The following is a 20,051-nucleotide window of genomic DNA, read 5'->3' on the forward strand; positions in this document are numbered from 1 at the left end:
TAAAGCACATCGCCACTAGACTGGAACACTAGAAACATGTTCTGTGGAGTGACAAATCACACTTCTCTGTCTGGCAGTCTGATGGACGAGTCTGAGTTTGGTGGATGCCAGGAGAATGTTACCTGCCTGACTGCATTGTGCCAACTGTAAAGATGGGTGGAGGAAGGATAATGGTATGGGGTTGTTTTTCAGGGGTTGGGTTAGAACCCTTAGTTCCAGTGAAGGGAATTCTTAATGCTTCAACATACCATGACATTTTGGACAATTACATGCTTCCAACTTTGTGGGAACAGTTTGAGGAAGGCAGCTTTGAAGAACCGAAACAGCTGGATAACTGTATTCACAATGAAACGATCTGGGGTAAGTTCTTTGATTTTGAATGTTTTAACCCATGTATGAAGAATCCCCTCCCTGGTCTGATGAGTCACGCTTTGTTACACCATGTGGATGGCCATGAGCACATGTGTTATTTACTTGGGGAAAAGATGACATCAGGATGCATTATGGGTGGAAGGCAAGCCAGCAGGAGCTGGGCAATTCTCTGGGCAATGTTCTTCCCAAGGGAAACCTTGGGTCCTGGCATTCACTTGAATGATACTTTGAAACATATCATCTACATAAACATTTTTGCACACCCCTTCTTGGCAATGGCATTCCCCGATGGCAGTGGTTTCTCTCAGCATAATTAAAGCATTCTGCCACAGTGGAAAAACTGTAAAAAAAAAAAACTGGTTTGAGGAACATGAAAAAGGTTCAAGGTGTTCATTTGGCCTCCAAATTCCCCAGATCTCAATGCGATCAAACATTTGTTGGATGGGCTAGACAAACAAGTCTGATCTATGGAGGCACCACCTTGCAGCTTACAGGACTTAAATGATCTGTTGTCATAGAGATACCCCATGCACTCTAGTATAAGAGTACAGTGCCCATGTGTGTTGTCCATTCTATTTTAATTTGCATCATTGCTAGCAGGGTGGAGGTTACATTTGGTATAGCATGAATAATTGTATAACTTGTATAATTGTTTAACTTTGTATTACTGGCTGCATTTTGAACATTCATTTATTGTTTGGTTAAGTGCAGTACATGGTTTACCTCCATGGTGTGTCTTGTATTGGATGGCCAAACAGAAAGGGGGAAGTTTCCAATTTGCTATGTGGAAGAGGAAGCAGGGGTTGTACCTGGAAGCTGCCATGGAATGGGGTTGTGGTTTGTTGGACAAAAAGCTGTACTGGAGGGGCTCGGTGATTATTGCTGCTTTCATTTTAGTGGGATATTGAAAGGAATATGTTGTCAATAGGTATGGTATCATTTCTTCATTGAAATATGAAATGAAAGTGTTGACTGATTTTAATCTTGGTGCGATTGTCCTTGGAGGAGGGGCTATAATTATATAACTGGGAGTTGCCAACTGCACTGCTGGATTGTTTTACTATTCTGTTGAAGGAAAATTTATAAGGAAGACCAGGTGAATATTCTGTGTGGGAGTACTATTGTGCTGCTGGGCAGAACCATTACATCGGCTGCTAATGTCTTGTTGCCACATATCGCAGGATACCTTCAGAAGTCTTGAGGGGTCCAAGCCTCCACAGATCAGAGCTGTTTTGGCAGCACAAGGGGGACCCACAAAATATCAGGCAGGTGGTTTTAATGTTATGGCTGATCACTGTATGTTCAATCAGAATAATATTTAATAGACAAAAACACAAACATTTTCTGAGGTGCTGAAATCATGCTTTATTAAATCAACAGTTAATACGTCTCATGGAGGTTGCATATATACTGTAGGTATTGCTACATAAGGAAATTCAATAAAATCAAAGTGCAGGGCTAACATGTAATGCATTTGTTTTCATTTGGTACAGCAGGTGATGTTGCTGCGGCACACTTCCTTGGTGAATGCCCTGATTAATGACGAGGTGAAATTCTAAAGCTAACACACAGACACACAGAAACACAAGCATACACACAGACACACACAATGCACCCAAGCAAACCTCCTAGAGCTGGCTCTCCTTCTGCAAAGAAGTCCTTGAAGTACTTTTACAGATAATGGCCAGGTGATGTTGTTTTCAAAAGTCTATTCAAGGAGTCCTTTGCCAGAAACAGAGCACATTAAAAATGGCTCAGAAAGTGCAGGCCGCTCGCACTTTGAGCATGTCATAAGAAATGGTGGTATGACACAGTCAGTCTGAACACAAGGCCCAGTTGTGCAGCTTACATGAGGGTAAAATGCAAACAGCACTCAGGGTCTTATGCACATGTAACAATTCATATGAGCATGGTAATGTTATTGCACGTATGGTTATACAGTGCACGACATTGTCTCTCAAATCTAGCAAAAACTTCAACAGGGAGCCTCTCCACCTGTTGAGGCAATCTTAAGACATCAACTTATTGTTGAGGCACATAGTTTAGTTTCAGGTTTTTCAGGGTATTCGTTTCATTCAAAACTTTCTCCTGATAAACATTTAGTTCTATTTGTTTCAGTTAATGTCATAAATAACATTTCATACATATTCCATAACCGGTAAATTCGGCTATTTACATTATATACACGTCACAGAAAAATGGTTTAAAAATCCTAGTGATAATAATCCAATATGGCAAATTTTATAACAACTGTAGACTTTAGTCTAGTGTGGCATAAATTAATGTCAAGTTTGGTAAAAAAAAAAATAATAAAAATCCTATTTACAAGAACAGTTAGCAATGCCTTTATCAAGTAAAGAGTAATTTTCTCACTTAATATCATTTTATTTTTTACAGTGAGCGAATCCTAATGTTTACTGTTGCACTGTCAGATCCAAGCTCATTGGATAGTTTAAGGGTGTAAGATCCAGCATCATTTTCTTTCACACTAGTGATGATGAGGGTGGTGAGATCCTCAGTGGTCTCAATATGGAACCTGTCACTTTCCTCTGTAAAGGGCAGGGTCCGTCCCAAATGAGTCCATTCAATATCAGGCACAGGATCTCCAGAGAAAGCACAAGCTACAGTAAGTACCTTTCCTCTCTCAATGCTGATGTCTTCAGGAAGAGCTTCAATTTTTGGTGGTGACCCTATTGTGAAAAAAGACTTCCATTTAACAGTGCCCAGTATTGTAGACCATTTTGATGTCAAAACAAAATAAATTAAATCCCTGTAATACTGAAACGCTTCCCACTCTCACCTTGAAGCCTCTGTGTAATGGCTCTTTTAGAGGATCCCTCTATATGTGAATGACTTGACATTTTCATCATACTGCTGGAGCTCATTGCTACCATTGATTCAGACGTCAAGGAGGACATGCTAGTTGCAGACATGCTTTCAAATTTAGCTTCAGCCATGCTGGAGCTCCTGAAGGAGGCCTCCTGCATAGAGGCAGCCATATGGATTGCCTTGGCAGAGAAACTTTCGTGCACACTGGAAGCTGTAGCACTTTTCTCCATGACTATCTTTTTTGTGGGTTCTTCAACCAGAGCTGTGAGAATATAGCATATTAAAGGAACATAAGAGACCAGTTTTAGATGGAGAATAAATCCATCTGAAAATGTTCCCCTCAATGTTTCCTTCAGAATATAAATACAAAAAATGTAACTCTAAGTGTTATTTTACAATACATTCAGTGGCTAATTTATTAGATACACCTGCCTGTTAATCCAATTGACCTGCTCCATCAAACAATAAATCGTATGTACCTCTATATAAAATATACGGAAAGGTAAAAGACATTCAGGTACCCTTTGACTAAGCATTAGTAGAAGCAATTTTGACCATGGTAGTTCCAGCATCTCAGAAACAGCTATCCTGCTGGAATTTTCACATATTACAGTATCTAAAGGTTATTGTGATTGGTGTGAAAGGTTTTGGAGGCAAAGTGGGTTTTACCCAGTACTAGCTAGGTATACCAAATAAAGTGGCCACTGAGTATAGACTTTTATACTGAACATATAATCATGTCATACTTTGTACTGCACTCTTGTCATGCACAACTGAAAAAATCTATGTTTTACAACATGTGTAAAACATAATACCTGAATTTCCATGCTCCAAGCACTTTATATATACACTGTCAAATAGCATTGGTAACTTTAATCATAACATACATAATAGCAGCTATGTTCCTTATCATTCACTGTATGATGATGCATCTGGTGCAACCTTACGCTAGGTCACTGATGGACATGTTCTGAAAATGTACTTCACTGCTTATATTTATAAAAGTATGGCACATGCATAACCACCAGAGGAAAAAACGAAAAGTGACAATTCTTTTTGAGTGGTTAGAATGTACGTAAGTTATAAATATAACATTTTGCATTTATTTATTCATTGCCCCTTAATATATTATACAGAATAAATGTTAACACCAATATAGCAATGTATCTATAAACATCACTAAAATGAATATACACTATAAGCAATAAAAAAAACATATATACACAAAAACTGCAATTAACAAATATGAAAAGTACAGTGGTACCTCAAAACTTAAATTTAATCCGTTCATAACTCCAGATCGAATCCTAAAAAGTTCGAGTTCTGATCGAATTTTCCCCATAAGAAATAATGGAAAACCAATTAATTGGTTTCCGGGCCAAAAAAATTACACCTAAATATGTTTTTTTTAGCATTTAAACACAAAATGAACCGGATAAAACAAGAAGAGCATATACTGTGCTAAACACATCTAAGCACATTTATCAAAACAGTAATTTGAAAAGTAAGAAAATAAATGTATCCAAACAATGTGTAAAGTAAAAAAAAGAACAATGTGTCCTGCCCCGATCATCCGCTCCTTCTGTGTGCCATGCCCCCTCGTTAACCCCGTGCGGAATCCCCGTGTGATCAGCTGTTTCTGGTTGTTTTCATTAGCCCTCTGTATTTCGTCCGCGTTTCAGTTTGTTTACCCTTGTCCGGTCATTGTATTGTCCGTCTGCGTTTTGCCTGCCTTACCTGTAATTAAACCCAGTATTCCCCGATACCCTGACGTCTGCGCCTTTGTCTCCATTCCGTTCCCACTCGGCACGACAATATTATTATAATTAAATGTATTAATGGTTTATTATTAATATTAAAATAATGAATAAGAAATCTTTATTTTTAAATGTATTTTATTATATAATAATTACTGTTCCTGTCTATCATTGTCTAAATGTATCGTTGTCTAAATATATGTATTCAGCTAGTGTAAACATGCAAGATGCTCTCACAGTGAATGCGAGGCTGAGACTGAAGCGTTACCCTTTGTTTCCACTGAGAGAATTGCCGCGTGACTCATTTCCCCGCACTTACAAGTTCGGCGTTCACGGTTTGACTTCTGAGATTCAGATCGAGCTCTAGGTTATTTTTTTTCGAACTTTTAAGAAATTCAAGTTCTAATGAGTTCGAGAACTGAGGTACCACTGTATGTATAAAATAATCAGTAACAAGCAAACATTATCACTACTGTCTAGTCAAAGATAAAAGATATGTATTGCACCTTATATAAGTATTTGTATATATTATATTAGAAGTATTTCAAAAAGTATTCAGTATATTATACTGTAAGTGTGAACTAAACATTGATTCTTGTTAGGAAGTTATGCTTGCATTAGTAATTCCCAGTCCAATCCTAATGACAATAGAAGTTCCAAGTTTAAGAGAATAAAACTTCTAGAAAAAATAGGAACATAAAATCTTACCAAGGACATTTAGAGATGCAGTAGTAGAGCACTGTCCATACATATTTGTTGCTTTTACTGTGTACTTCCCACTGTCTGAAATTGAAGCTTCTGTAATCTCTAATGTGTATACATTTTTAGAACGGCTCAGTTTCAGGTGAGATGATAAAGATACCTGAAAGACAATAGCAGTTAAGTATTTGTTAATATTTGTAGTTCTTGTGTTTAGAACTATAAGGAAATAACAATAATAATAATTTCTTACCAGAACATTGTTCTTTAGCCACTCAATTTCAGGGCTAGGATCTCCTGTGATTTCACATGTAAAAATCACGTTCTGCCCTTCATTGACATTCTGGGACTTTGGCTGTACTAAGAATGATGGAGCGTTTGAACGTTTTGATGTGATAGTTGTATCAAACTGACACTTAACAATCCCATGTTCAGTTGTAGCTTCACATGTGATGATTCCTTCCTCGTGCTGGCTGATCATCTTGATGGTCAAAGTATGGTCATTCCCAGAGACACCATATCTATAATCTGCTGAATTTGCCAGTTCTTTTCCATTTAGTATCCATCTCACATTTGATGCTTCAGGAATATTTGCTTTCAGAGTAACAGACTGACCCTCAGACAAAGACAACTTAGTATGTGACGCTTTTACTTCTGAGTAAGCCTGAACTTCTTCATAAAAAATTTCCTTTTTCACAACTTGTTCTGTCACCTCTGTTTTTGTATGAGAAGTTAAGACCGCCTCTTTCTGAATTGCCTTTGTCGCTGAGATGCCCATTTCATGTTTATGCTGTGTTTCAATAAAAGTTGTGACTTTTGAGTAAATTGTTTGAAACACTTGACCAACAAACGAAAATGATGTTCTGGAGACTTCTCCTTCAGCAATGACTTCGCATGCATATTCTCCTTGATCTCTTTCAGTAATATTATGGATGCTGAGAGTGCATGTGCCATCAGTGGAAGTATGGAAATCATAGTGAGTACCTCGTGTCAGTCTTTTCCCATCCTTGTACCATATAGCTTCACTTATGCTGCTTTCAGCTACACAAACCATCTTTACTTTGTCCTCAGCAGCTTCTGCTTTAAGTTGATGGAGAATCTTTGGTGGTTTCACCTTTTGAAAAGACTTGAGAGCTTGTGGGGATTTAACTCTATGAGGTTCAGGTGATATAACCCTCTTGGGAGATTTAATTGGTTCAGGTGACTTGATACGAGGTTCTGGAGACTTAGGAGGTATGAATACTGGAGATTTCACTCTAGGCTCTGGTGACTTTACTGTTGGTGGTGATTTTATTGGTTCAGGTGTCTTAATAAAAGGTTCTGGGGATTTAACACCCACTGATTCTGCCAATTTAACTCTGGGCTCTGGTGACTTTACTTTGGGAGGTGATTTTATTGGTTCTGGTGACTTAATCTGACGTTCTGGGGATTTGGCACGTGTGGGTTCTGGAGATTTCACCGTAGGCTCTGGTGATTTCACCTTTGGTAATGGAGCTACTGTCTTTTCTTTTGGTGCTGCCCTGCGAATTGTTAGGCTGAACTGTGCCTCCTGTTTACCATCAGAGTTCTGTACAACCACTGTGTAACTGCCTTCATCAGATAATTCAACTGAAGAAATCTCAAAAGTAGACTTGTACTGTGTTGTAACAACATGCTGACGATAAGATGAGACAATTGTTCTTCCTTCACGCATCCAGGTAACAGTAGGTGCTGGTTGCCCATCAATATCACATGCAAATCTAGCAGTTTCTCCTTCTGTTACTGTCAAAGACTGTGGTTTTGTAAGTATTCTGGCTGGTACAGTATCCTTCACTTTCTTGTGAAGACTTACTTCTTCCACTTTTGTGGCTTCCACCATTTTGACTTTCTTTTCAGATTTTTCATATTCAACAGTTTCATGTGTTTCAGTCAGTTTTGCTGTCATTTCTTTCACTGCCATGTGAGTTTCAGAAGAGGAAACTGCCTTGATAGAAGATATATGATAATAATCAGTCTTGGTAATATCGGGAACAAAAGGTGTTGGTGGTTCTTCATCTTTGCGACGGGAAGAATATGTAGAATATTCTCCACCTGAAACATCTAAAGTGCCATAATCTGAGGCCTCTCCCTTGTAGTTTGTGCAAACAACACGATAGGTGCCACTGTCATCTGCTTGGCAGTCGCACACCTGGAGAGACAAAACTCCACTCATGTTGGTAAAATGGTATTTGCTGCTCTCTTGAATCTGCTCTCCATTGTGGAACCATCTGATTTCAGCTTCTGGCTTAGCCTGAACATTCAAAGTAAATTTGGTATTCTGTCCACATGGTACCCGATGAGACCGCATTCTCACAGTTATTCGTGGGGCATGGTCAAGGCTGAATGGTTGCTGAGTCACTACTTCATACTTTCTTTCAGATTTCAGAGCTGCCTTTCTTGCTTCATATCTAGACATGATATCAAATCTTGCGGATCTCTCAAATCTGGATGATGATCGTGATGATCTTTCAGTGGAAACTGGACTTGGGGAGCGAGGACGAGTTCTTTCAGGAGTAGGTGATCTCCTTTCTAAAACTTCACCCTCTGCTTCAGCTGCAGGGCGAACTCGTGGTGGTCTTATAAGTTCAGATACAGGGCGCATGAGTTCAATGTATGTAGGAGACAAAGACCTCCTCCTTCTGAGGACCTGTGAAATGGATGGAGGTGTAGTACGAATTTTTTCAGTTTCTTTCAATGTATCCTTTGTTACTGAAGAAACACGTGCTTCTCTCTCAATTCTCTTCTGTTTGTACTGAAGGTATTGTTGATCCTCTTCTTCTTTTTCTTCCCTTACATATATCATTTTTCTAGGTGAAGGATGCCGTAGTGTAGATAATTCAAAACTTACAGGACTACGACTAGGTGGTGAAGCAGAGAAGCCAAGCTCCAGTTCATCCTCAAGTTGAAGTGTTTCTTCTTCAATTCTCTTCCTTGACAAGTAATCCTCAACAGGGAGGAGAAGCTCTTCATCAGAGAGGTCACCAAGGGATCTTCTTCTAAGTCTGTAAGAAGCTTCAGATTCAGGTGATGGTGTACGATACCTAGATGGCCTTACTGTTTCCAAGTCATCTTGTGAAATTATTGGAATACGCCATCTGGGCTTGTATTGATCAGTCATTCTTGGAAGTGGAACAACATAAAATTGCTCCCACCGGGAGAGACGAATGCGTTTTTGTCGCTTATGAACATATTTCTCCATTCGCTCTGGGATTTCATACTGGTCACGGAGTTTTTTGTACCATTTCATATCAGACAGAGGTACAAAGTGTTTGATTCGCATATCTTCATCAAGGGCAGCTGGAGCATGAACACGGCATTCTGGAATTTCATATGGCATACGGATTCTTATTTCTTCCATTTTAATTTTCTTTTCTTCTTCAATTTCAAATTCACCTTGCACATTCTTCGTGCTAACTGCTGGTTTATACAGACTCGCTGCTTCTTTCAGTGCCTCTTGTGCCACAGGGTTTAATGCAGTTGCTTCAGTACTTGACAGGAACTGAGCAAGTTTCAAAGTTTTGCCAATTTGGCTCTGAACATATTTTTCTTTCTCTTCCTCATTCTTGTACTCTCTCTTTGTATAAGTCAGACGGTCTACTTTCAGTGTAGCTTGGCAACTTACAGAACCAGCTGAATTTGTAGCAGTGACTCTGTAGGTACCAGAATCTTCAGGAAGAGTTTCTCTGATATGCAGAACATAACATTCCAGGTCTTCTCGAACAACTTCTATCTTTGCACCCATAGCTAATGGTAAATTATCTTTCTCCCATTTCAAAGTAGGCATTGGGGTTCCAGACACTCTGAGTTCAAAGTGAATGCTCTGGCCTTCAATGCACTCAACATTTGCTAGCAAGCGTTTGAACAGTGGTTTCATTGTATCTGTGGTAACTGGGTGAGGTATAACAGTTAGACGTGCCTTGCAACTGTCATCACCAAATTTGTTTTGGGCCACAACAGTATATTCAGCATCATCCTCAGGCTTTAGATTGTGAATCAGAAGTTGATAGAGACCCTTGTCACTTGTAAAGGTGTACTTCCTGTCATCTTCTCCTGGTATGATCTTTTGTTCAGATTTCAACCATGTAACCTGGGGCTCTGGATGCACTGTTATAGTTACTCCAAAGCGCACATCCTCACCAATGTAAGCAGTACGGTTGTACAGAGGTAAGGTAAATTCAGGTGGTCTCTGAATGAGTCGAGTCGTGTCAATTCTGCGTTTCACTTTTTTCATAGTACGCCCAATGAAGTACTCACGGCATGATCTCACACCTTCTACAAAGAGCTCTGCATAGGCATTGTCTTCGCCTAACTCATTCACAACTTTACACCTGTAGGTGCCATCATCTGTGCTAATGATGTCTTTGACATAAATGGTAGCAACTCCTTTTGCGTAGCTGATTTCATACTTGTGACTTGCCTCTAGTTGTTTAGTTCCAAAGTACCAGGTTACTTCTGTGCTGCTGGTATAATTCTGAATATGGCAGGTAAATTTAACATGTCCCCCTTCTTCAGCAACACCATGTATGATTTGACCAGCTTTCAGACCTTGTTCAGGTTGTGCTATCTTTACTTTTCCAATGGAAACACCTCGCTGACTTCTGATAGCACCACCTTGAGCAATTCGAGCTGCAGAAACAACAAAGTTTGAATCCTTCTTCACCAAAGTCTGGTAGTACCTTCTGTGTCTCAAAGTCTTTATTATTTTATTGCTGAGTTGCTCTGTTTTCATTTTCAACCAAGGATGTTCCAAGGCTTCAGCTGCAGTCATGCGATGTTTGCATTCTTTAATTAGCAGTCGATCCACAAAGTCCATTGCTTCAATACTGGTCTCCTTAAAAGCTTCTTCTTCAAAAGTATACTCAACATTACAGATTTTCTCAATCATTTTCTGAGTAGTTTCAGATGCAAATGGATTAAGTCCACTGAGAAGCATATAGGCTAAAACACCAACTGACCACATGTCAGTTATAGTGCTAACCATGTCATGTTGGTGAACTTCAGGGGCATAATACTCAGGGGAAGTAAACTGAATTCTGACGTTCTCTCCAGGTATCAGGAGTCTGGCCTGGCCCATCTCAGTAATTTTTATGTTGCTACTTTTTCGTGTTGTGTATATTATGTTATCAGGTTTAATGTCAAAATGTGCATAGTTCTGACTATGCAAGAACTGAAGAGCTTCACAAACTTGCCTGATATAAATGACGATTTCTCGTTCAGTGAGGTCAAAGTTAGCTGTTCCAAGACGTTCAAATATGTCCACACCAGAAATAAACTCATATATGATGACTAATTCTTGAAGACTCTCAAAAGACTCATGAAGATACAAGAAGTTTTTGTGTCGAGCCACATTTAGTGCTTCAATTTCTTTTCTCACAAGTTCTTGATCTGTGCCTTTTGCTTTGACAAATTTAGCCATAAATGTCATTTTGGAACTGATTTCAATGCAACGATGAGCAATTCCAAATTGTCCACGACCAAGTTCCTCAGCAATCGTGTACATAGTAGAAAGAGCTTTTATGCTTGAAATTTGTGCCTCCTCCTTTTTGATTTCTCTGGTTTCATCAACTTCTTCATCATAGTTTCGAATTATTGACTTATCCTCCTTAGTTACCACAGGAGCAGTTGGTTCAGATGGCTTGCTCTGCCCAAATTGATTTTCGGCAATCACACGGAACTGGTATGCTGTCTTGCCAAACACATTAATGACTGTGTAATGAGTTTCTTGGGTTTGAGCAACACGGATCCAACGATCTCCGGTGCTGGGACACTTTTCTAGAATATAGCTGGTAATTTGGCTTCCACCATCACTGGCTGGGGCAGACCATGTTAGAGTGACAGAATCCCTGGATATGTTACTCACAGTTATTCCCTTTGGCGGATCAGGTACATCTGCAACATCAAGTTCAACAGTCTGTTGATCAGCACCAAACCTGTTTTTCGCAGAAATAATATAATAACCAGCATCTTTTCTTTGGACTCCATTGGGGAAAACAAGTGATGTAAATGATCTTGTAATAATCACTTGATGGTATTTTGTGTTATCAATGACCTCCTGTCCTTTCTGCCATGTTATGGCAGGTTCGGGTTTGCCACTGAATGGAATCTTGATGGTAACCACATCTCCCCGAAGGGCGTGGACAGCACCCATGCCTTGAAGATGTTTTGGCAGGTGAATCTTGGCAGGAACTTAATACAAAAAAAAGCAATTGTTAGTGTAATGACAGTGGGATTAAAATTTTTGATACTGGAATTATAAAACTTACAGTTTAATATCTAAAATTAAAATTTCTAGAAATGTTAAAATATATATCCAATAAATCCTAACTCACCTTCAACCTCCAGTGTGACAGTAGTTGAAATAGATCCTCCTTGATTTGTAGCTCTGATCTGATAGACAGTGGCATCTTCCTCATCAGCAGCAGAGATTACCAGTTGGTAGTAGCCACCTTTGAATTCTTGTATTTTAATTTTCTTTCCATCTGGTAGTATTTCTTTTCCACGTTTGTACCACTTAACAACAGGCTTTGGATGTCCAGTAACCTTGCATACAAATGTTGCGTTACTTTTATACTTGACACTCAAGTCTCTTAGTTCTTCTTTAAAGCCAGGAGGAGACATGGGTGTGTCTGATTTTGGAATGATAGGTGCAGATACTTCACTCCATTGACTTTCCCCTCCAATATTTTCACATTTGACACGAAATTCATATTCAAAACCTTCTATTAGGCCTTTGACTGTATAGACAGTTTCAAGAATTACATCTGTTGTTACAGCAATCCATTTGTTTTGTTTCTTCTCCCGTTTTTCAAGGTAGTAACTCTTGATCTTGGCACCTCCATCACTTGTAGGTGGTTTCCAAGATACAACACAGGAGTCTTTTGTGATTCCTGTCACAACTGGTTGTTGGGGAATTCCAGGCTTTTCTGTAGAAAACACATTTTACCAGGTTATTGATAGACCTTATGAATACAGGAACACATGTGAAAGTTCCTACCAAATAGACTGAGCTACCTACCAAATGGACTCTTAATGATGACCACAGATGGAATCTCAAGAGGATCACTTATCCCATACTGATTTTGCGCAGAAACACGGAAGTAATACCCAGCACTTTCAATAAGATTTGGAATTCGGCAAGATGTTCCTGAGATTGAAGATGAAACAAGGTGGAATTTTTCACCCTCCTTTGCTTCACGTTTTTCCACAATGTAGTTTGTAATCATAGCACCACCATCATCTGCTGGTGGTTTCCAGCTAATGATCACAGAGTTCTTCAGCAGCGCATCAACAACAACTGGTCCTTCAGGCACAGCAGGTTTATCTGTAAAAATAAGGAGAATACATTTGTTTAAAGAAATATTATGGACATAAGTTATGCATTGTTTTATTTATTTTAAACCGATCACATAAACAATTTATATTCTTAATTTCTTGAAAGTGTTACCTTGAATTTCAACACGAAGTACAGTATCAACTGTACCAAAGATGTTGCTCAACTGGACCTTATATTTTCCAGCATTGGTTTTCCGCTGCACATTTCTTACAACTAAGTGGGTATAATTCTCAGTGTTTTCAATTATGATATTCTCAGAAGCCTTCAGCGGTTTCTTGCCATAGAACCACATGATCTGCGGCACAGGACGCCCAATGTACACAACATGTAACCGCAAGCTTGTACCACATCCTGTATAATATTTCTCTTTCAATGGGAATCCAGGGTGGAACTGAGGGGCAGCATGCAAAAAGAGCTTGCCACTGGTTTCTATTTCCCCAGCATCATTAATAGCTCTGCAAGTGTAGAGACCCTCATCTTCCTGCTCATCAGTTAGAATGCTGAGTGAATGGTTACGTCCATCAGAGCTCATCTTGTATTTACGACTTTGTATGAGTTCTTTTCCAAATCTGTACCATTTGATCTCAGGAAGAGGTCTACCAAGGATCTGGCATTTCAGTGTGCCTGATTGTCCAAGTTTTGTTGTAACATCTTCCATTTCTTCTTTAAGACTTGGTGCCTCTCCAACTGTTAAAAAGCATAAGAAAAGGTAAATAAGATAGGTAAAGCTGTCATATATTTAATGGTTCTTTTTGTAATCCATAAAAGTAATACAATATAATACAACAAATTGCATACCACTCAGTTTAGTTTTGATTCCCATTGCTGTTCTGCGAGGCCTGCTAATTCCACTTTCATTTTCAGCAAGTATTCGGAACTCATACTCGGTGGCTTCCATGAGACCACCCATAGTGAACTGCCTGTCCTTTGAGCGTTCTTTGTTGCATTTCTTCCAGGCACTTTCACCAGACTGTCTGTACTCAATCCAATACCCTAGGATTTCTTTTCCACCATCACATTCTGGGCGTTGCCAGTGAATGGTGATACTGTCCTTAGTGATGGAAATGATGTCAATTTCTCCAGGCTGGCTTGGTTTGTCTTTTTTATTAAAACAAAAACACATTACATAGTCAGTTCCATATACATAACACCTAACATCGTAAGTTCTTTATTGTTAGGCAAGATTTTACTCACCAAATGGATCCTTGCATATGACTAATTCAGATGGTGGTCCTGGTTCACTCTGACCAATGTCATTTTGGGCAATGACACGGAACTGATATTCTGCATTAGGGATGAGTCCAGTAAGAGTGTACATTGTAGTTGTAATATGAGTCTTGTTGTGACGTACCCATTTTTCAGTGGACACTTCTTTTCTGTCAATATAATATCCAGTAATACGAGAACCACCATCATCCTTAGGCCTAGACCAAGATAAGGCAACGGTAGTCTTTGTGACATCCATAATTTCTGGTGGGTTGCTTGGAGGTTCTGGTGGAGCTGTTGTAGTAGAAAAATGTTTAAACAAATTAATTCAGCACGTAAATCATTCAAAAAATTTAAATGATATAACTTGAAAATATACTTACAGAGAGGTGTCTTTGGTGTGACAGACTCATCTGATTTCAGAGATCTACTAATGCCAAACTGGTTTTCAGCTGCCACCCTGAAGTGATACTCAACATTTTCTTTCAGTCCTTTGACAACTAAAGATGTGTCAAGCACTCTTGAATCTACAGTATACCATGCTGCCTTGGGAACCTCTCGCCTCTGAATAATGTAACCAAGAATATCAGAGCCACCATCATCAGAAGGTGCTCTCCAGCTCACTCTTACTGAGCGAGTCTGGATATCATCAAATTCAAGTGGACCTTCAGGTGGATCTGGTCGTCCAATAACTTTTACTTTTATATATACTGCCTTCCTGCCACATTTATTTTCCAGGATAAGGTCATAGGTGCCAGTATCATCGGTGTGAGCTTCCTTAATGACAAGCTCAGTGAGCTCTTCACTGGTGGCTATCATGGCCCTGTGAGAAATATCACGGCCTTCCTTTGTCCACTTGCATATTGGAATTGGCTTGCCCTTAATGGGAACAGACAGTCTTATGACTCCACCTTGTCTGACAATCAGACCTTCTTGGTACTTGACATCCAGCTCATAATCAGGATATTCTGAAATAAAACAAAAACACTCATTTTAGACATGACACACACTATTAATAAAGAAAAAACACAGTAAACACATATGTATGCAGTTTGTGTCTCACCAAGCATCTCTGTAACTTTAACAACTCCAGGTACTTCTACTGGTTCACCAGGTCCACCAGCATTACATGCCATAACACGGAATCTATATTCAGCTCCCTGGGGCATATGCGTCAAGGTGTATTCACAAATCTTAGTAGGTGTAGTGTTGCATTTGGTCCATTCAATCTGATCAATCTTCTGCATTTCAATCAGGTATCCTGTAATACTAGAACCACCCTCTTCTTCTGGGGGATTCCAAGCCAGAGAGACAGATGTTCTAGTGGTATCTGTAACTCTTGGATTCAGTGGTGTACTAGGTGGATCTGTTTAGGTGCATGAAAACAACAATTTAATCCATTTATCAAGGTAAATGACATTAATTCAAGAAAATTTGAAAAGAAAAAAAATCGTACCAATTGGATCCATTGCCACAACTGATTTGGAGGTAGGACTTGGCTTTCCAGAGCCTCTAGAGTTGATGGCTGTAACTCTGTACTCATATTCAAGGCCTTCAATAAGGCCCATGGATCTATATCTTGTCATTGTTACCGGATTCTTATTAATGCGCACCCATCGGTCAGATCTAACCTCTTTGCGTTCAATGATATAACCAGATACCTGGGAACCACCATCTGTCTCTGGTGGAAGCCAGGTAATAGTCATTCCATCACGAGACACGTCAAATACCTCAGGTCTACCTGGTGGCCCTGGTATAGCTGTAAAAAGGGTACATAATAAATTATTTTTCAAATGCTTTCTGTTTTACGTTAAAAACATTGTTCCATGTCAATGGCAAAATTACTTACTTTTGGCACTTTTACACTCCACAACATCTGACTGCAAAAATGATCCAATACCGAATCGATTTGTTGCAGCCACACGGAACACATATTCAGTACTTTCAGTCAGTCTAGTGAACTTGAAAGTGGGTCTGGTAACAGATTCAGACACAGGAAGCCATCCTGGACGATGAGCATCACGCTGTTCAACCACATAGCCACTGATATTAGCACCTCCATCTTTTTCTGGTGGTTCCCAGCTGACAGTGACAGATGTGGCATCAACCTCCTCGATTCTTAAAGGTCCAACTGGTATGCCAGGTTTGTCTGTTTCAAAAAGTTGAGTAACATTAACTTAAATTTTCAAAGATAATTTTTTAATACATTTCCAGTGAAATATGATACTCACCTAGAATGACAACTTTAATGATCTCAGTGGCAATTCCTGCAACATTTTTGACCTCAAGTGTGTAGTCACCTGTGTCATCAATTGTGGTTTCACGCACTGTTAGTTTGGTGTATTTTGCAGTGGTTTCAATCTTTACACGGTCAAGTTCCTTTATCTTGGCACCACCAAAGAACCATGAGCAAACTGGTGAAGGTCTGCCATATATGGGAATTTGAAGCTCAATTGGTTTACCAGCTGGTACATTGACAATCTTCTGTGGAATTCCTGCCACATCAATCTTTGGTACAACTGGAAAATAAATCAAATGTAGGGACTAAGAACAATGATTTAAAGACTAATAATTTAAATGAGATTGAATAATTTCATTACCTCTTTGTTCTTGAATAGTTACAGGTGACACAATTTCTCTAGGCTCACTGATTCCCCGGCTGTTAATGGCTCTGATTCTAAAGAGGTACTGTTCTGACTCATTTAGAGAGGTTATGGTGTGCTCCAACACAGTTGTTTTCAGTGTAGCGACAGTCATCCATCTCTCTGTTCCAAACTTGCAAGTTTCAATAGTGTAGCCAGTAAGTTTACTGCCACCATCATGAAGTGGTTTCTCCCATGCCAGCGTAATGGTAGACTTTGTTACATCCATTACTTCCAATTTCTGAGGAATCATTGGAACCTCACATACTAGCACAGCATCACTGATTTCACAAGGCTCACCAACACCATAGATATTTTCTGGCAAGACTCTGAAAAAGTACAGTGTTCCTTCAGTCAGTCCTGTGATTCTGAACAATGTCTTATTACATTTGGATGTAACTGTTTTATAAGACTTCATTGATGCTTCACGTTTCTCAATTATGTAGTTGTTGACAGGTGCTCCTCCATCAATACTGGGGACATCCCATGTAATAACAACAGATTCTTTTGTATAATCTTTAACCTTAACAGAACCTGGTGGACCAGGGGTATCTGAAACAAAAACATTTTTTAGAACCACAATTAATTTTCGGAAAACACAGTATTACTCTGTAACAAACAACTAATTCTTGAATGTAAATTCTTACCATAGATCTTCACAAGAATAGTAGCTGATTTCTTGCCCCATGGATTCTCTGCCTCAATAATGTATTTGCCAGCATCATAGCGATTTACTTTTTCAATTGTCAAAGTTGTATAACTGTCAGTTATATCAATAAATCCTCTACTCTGAAGATCTACACCAGGCTTTCTCCAAGTAATTACTGGTATAGGTCTTCCAGTCACAGCCACAAACAGGCGAAGTGATCCACCAGCTCTTACACAGACAGTCTTCTTCAAGTCATCAGCAAGTTCAAGGTCAGGTATTTCTAGAAAAAGGTATAGCAAAGCAACAAAATACAATTAAAATGGTTCCCAGTATCATTTCATATTTTACAATATTTCATATATCTTTAGTTGGAATCAGGGGTGTTGTTAGGCCTAACTTAGCTAAAATGATTTTAGCCCACCAAGTAAATTTGCATTTATTGGCTTAAGTCATGAATAGTTTTTATATTACTGTATATATAAGTTTGCCATCGAAATACTCCACCCATGTAAAGATTCAGCCCTCCTATCCATTACTCTCTATCTACACTCATGGATGGAATAATCATTTCGCGTACCAGTTCTTTCAAGAGGCTCAATTTCTGTGGATGGTTCACTGAATTCACCGGTTCCATTAAGATTAACTGCAGCGACTCTAAATCTATACTTCTTGTTGCTTGTAAGGCCAGCTGCAGTGTACTCCGTGGTCTTCAAGAGCTCTTGTTGAGCCCTATACCACTGCTCTGTTCCTTCCTCAAGCACTTCAACAATATATCCAGTTACATCAGCACCACCATCATACATTGGTCTTGTCCATACCAAACTAATGCTATGTTTGGTGGTATCTGTCACGTGAGGAACTGCTGGAGGAGCAGGAGTATCTGGAACAGCAGGTAACACAAAATTTGTCAACAGTAAGATGAAAAACAAAGAAAATCTAAATTATGTACATTTAAATAAACAAATCGTTAAAATGTAATGACAATTAAAAAAAAAAAAGATCTTACATGTTGGCTCCCTGCAGAAGGCATAGTCAGAAGCTTCACTTGGTTGACTGTTACCAGCAGCATTCACAGCCGTGACACGGAATTGATAATCACTGCCTTCCAGAAGACCAGTAATCTTAAGTCTTGTATCATATATGGTGTACTCTTTGTTAACTCTTGTCCACCTAACACTCTTCTTTTCACGTTTGTCCACAAGATAATTTTTAATTTCACTGCCACCATCACTCTCAGGCTTAAGCCATTCAATAATGGAATGTTCCTTCCCTACAGCAATGATTTGTGGTGCACCAGGAGGTGATGGAATTGCTGTAAAGTGAATGAATAAATAAAATATGTTTTACAATCGTCAAGCAATGTGACAAATAGTAAAATCTTTTGATAATGGACATTTTACTTACTGTATGCATTTCTGGCAATAATGGGTTCAGATTCAAGTGGTACACCAGGTCCATACTTATTTACACCTCTGGCACGGAAGATGTACTCATTATTCTTAATCAGTCTAGTAGCAACACAAGAAAGGGTCTTGCACTCAGCTTCCATTAATACCCAGTTAATTCTACTAGTTTCACGTCGCTCAACAATATAATGCGTTACTGGGGCCCCACCATCTTCAGGGGGTATTTTCCAAGAAACAGTGCACTTTTCCTCTGTTACTCTAGTGATTAATATCTTATCGCCACAAGGCCCAGGAGTATCTGGAGAAAAAGAAATGAAATCAAATAGTTATTAATTAAGCAAATTTGCAAAATGAACACTCTAAATACCATTGTTTTATATATACTAACCAAGCACTTTCACAAGAACAGCAGTAGTCTTGATTCCACTGGCATTTTGGACTGTTAGAATGTATTTTCCAGAGTCATTTCTGTCACAGGACTTGATGATAGCCATAGCACGAGTACTGGTGTACTGCAACGAATACTTTTCACCAAGCTCCAGTTCTTTATCTCCCTTAGCCCAAAAAACTTTCGGTTCAGGTTTGCCACCAACTGCAGCATCAAGAACAAGGTCTGCACCAGCTCTGATTGTCACAGTCTCTCCAATAAGCTTGCTGTCAAGCTCAGCCCTAGGGGGTGCTAAAAGATGGAAAGAGAGAGCAAAATTAAAAAATTGAAATGATATTAAAGAGATAAATTTGTATAATTAAGGAAAACAATCTTACTGTAATCATCCTTGCAGGTGATTGGTCCTGTTGATTCTGAGGGCATACTATGCACTCCAGCTCCATTCTTGGCAATAACACGGAACTCATACACTTCTCCCTCTCCTAGGGATGGTACTGTAAAGTAGGTCTCTGTGATAGTTGTGTAATTGCATTTCAGCCAACGACCCTCTCCCTCATCACTGTAAAGCTTGCGCTCCACAATGTACCCTACAATCCTGCTACCACCATCATTCAATGGTTCACACCATTTGAGTGAAACCGTGGATTTTGTCACATCAGTCACTTCTGGTCTAAGAGGAGGATCTAAGGACAAAAGAATTAGCAATATTAAGTATGTTCTTCAGTAAAAATTTAAAAAATCAGCACCTAAAT

At 39.1% G+C, this 20,051-nt stretch overlaps 1 protein-coding gene across 1 annotated transcript in view; it reads right to left on the bottom strand.

The window, feature by feature from the left end:
- Window positions 1-1,712: 1,712 nt before the first annotated feature.
- The window catches only part of LOC111838612 (titin-like), a 191,717-nt gene continuing 173,378 nt past the window's right edge, over window positions 1,713-20,051 (bottom strand). The window contains exons 226-246 of the mRNA XM_072700423.1: window positions 19,677-19,982; window positions 19,300-19,590; window positions 18,910-19,209; window positions 18,512-18,817; window positions 18,083-18,385; window positions 17,504-17,785; window positions 16,815-17,408; window positions 16,446-16,733; window positions 16,064-16,363; window positions 15,671-15,973; window positions 15,278-15,580; window positions 14,598-15,182; window positions 14,203-14,508; window positions 13,807-14,106; window positions 13,120-13,695; window positions 12,691-12,996; window positions 12,005-12,598; window positions 5,911-11,861; window positions 5,667-5,820; window positions 3,173-3,463; window positions 1,713-3,062 (exon numbers count right to left, since the gene is read on the bottom strand). Of these exons, the coding sequence (XP_072556524.1) occupies window positions 2,764-3,062; window positions 3,173-3,463; window positions 5,667-5,820; window positions 5,911-11,861; window positions 12,005-12,598; window positions 12,691-12,996; window positions 13,120-13,695; window positions 13,807-14,106; window positions 14,203-14,508; window positions 14,598-15,182; window positions 15,278-15,580; window positions 15,671-15,973; window positions 16,064-16,363; window positions 16,446-16,733; window positions 16,815-17,408; window positions 17,504-17,785; window positions 18,083-18,385; window positions 18,512-18,817; window positions 18,910-19,209; window positions 19,300-19,590; window positions 19,677-19,982 (12,938 nt within the window). The 3' untranslated portion in view covers window positions 1,713-2,763. The remainder of the gene's footprint in view (window positions 3,063-3,172; window positions 3,464-5,666; window positions 5,821-5,910; window positions 11,862-12,004; window positions 12,599-12,690; window positions 12,997-13,119; window positions 13,696-13,806; window positions 14,107-14,202; window positions 14,509-14,597; window positions 15,183-15,277; window positions 15,581-15,670; window positions 15,974-16,063; window positions 16,364-16,445; window positions 16,734-16,814; window positions 17,409-17,503; window positions 17,786-18,082; window positions 18,386-18,511; window positions 18,818-18,909; window positions 19,210-19,299; window positions 19,591-19,676; window positions 19,983-20,051) is intronic.

Source organism: Paramormyrops kingsleyae, chromosome 16 (assembly GCF_048594095.1).
Source record: "Paramormyrops kingsleyae isolate MSU_618 chromosome 16, PKINGS_0.4, whole genome shotgun sequence".
NCBI lineage: Eukaryota > Metazoa > Chordata > Actinopteri > Osteoglossiformes > Mormyridae > Paramormyrops > Paramormyrops kingsleyae.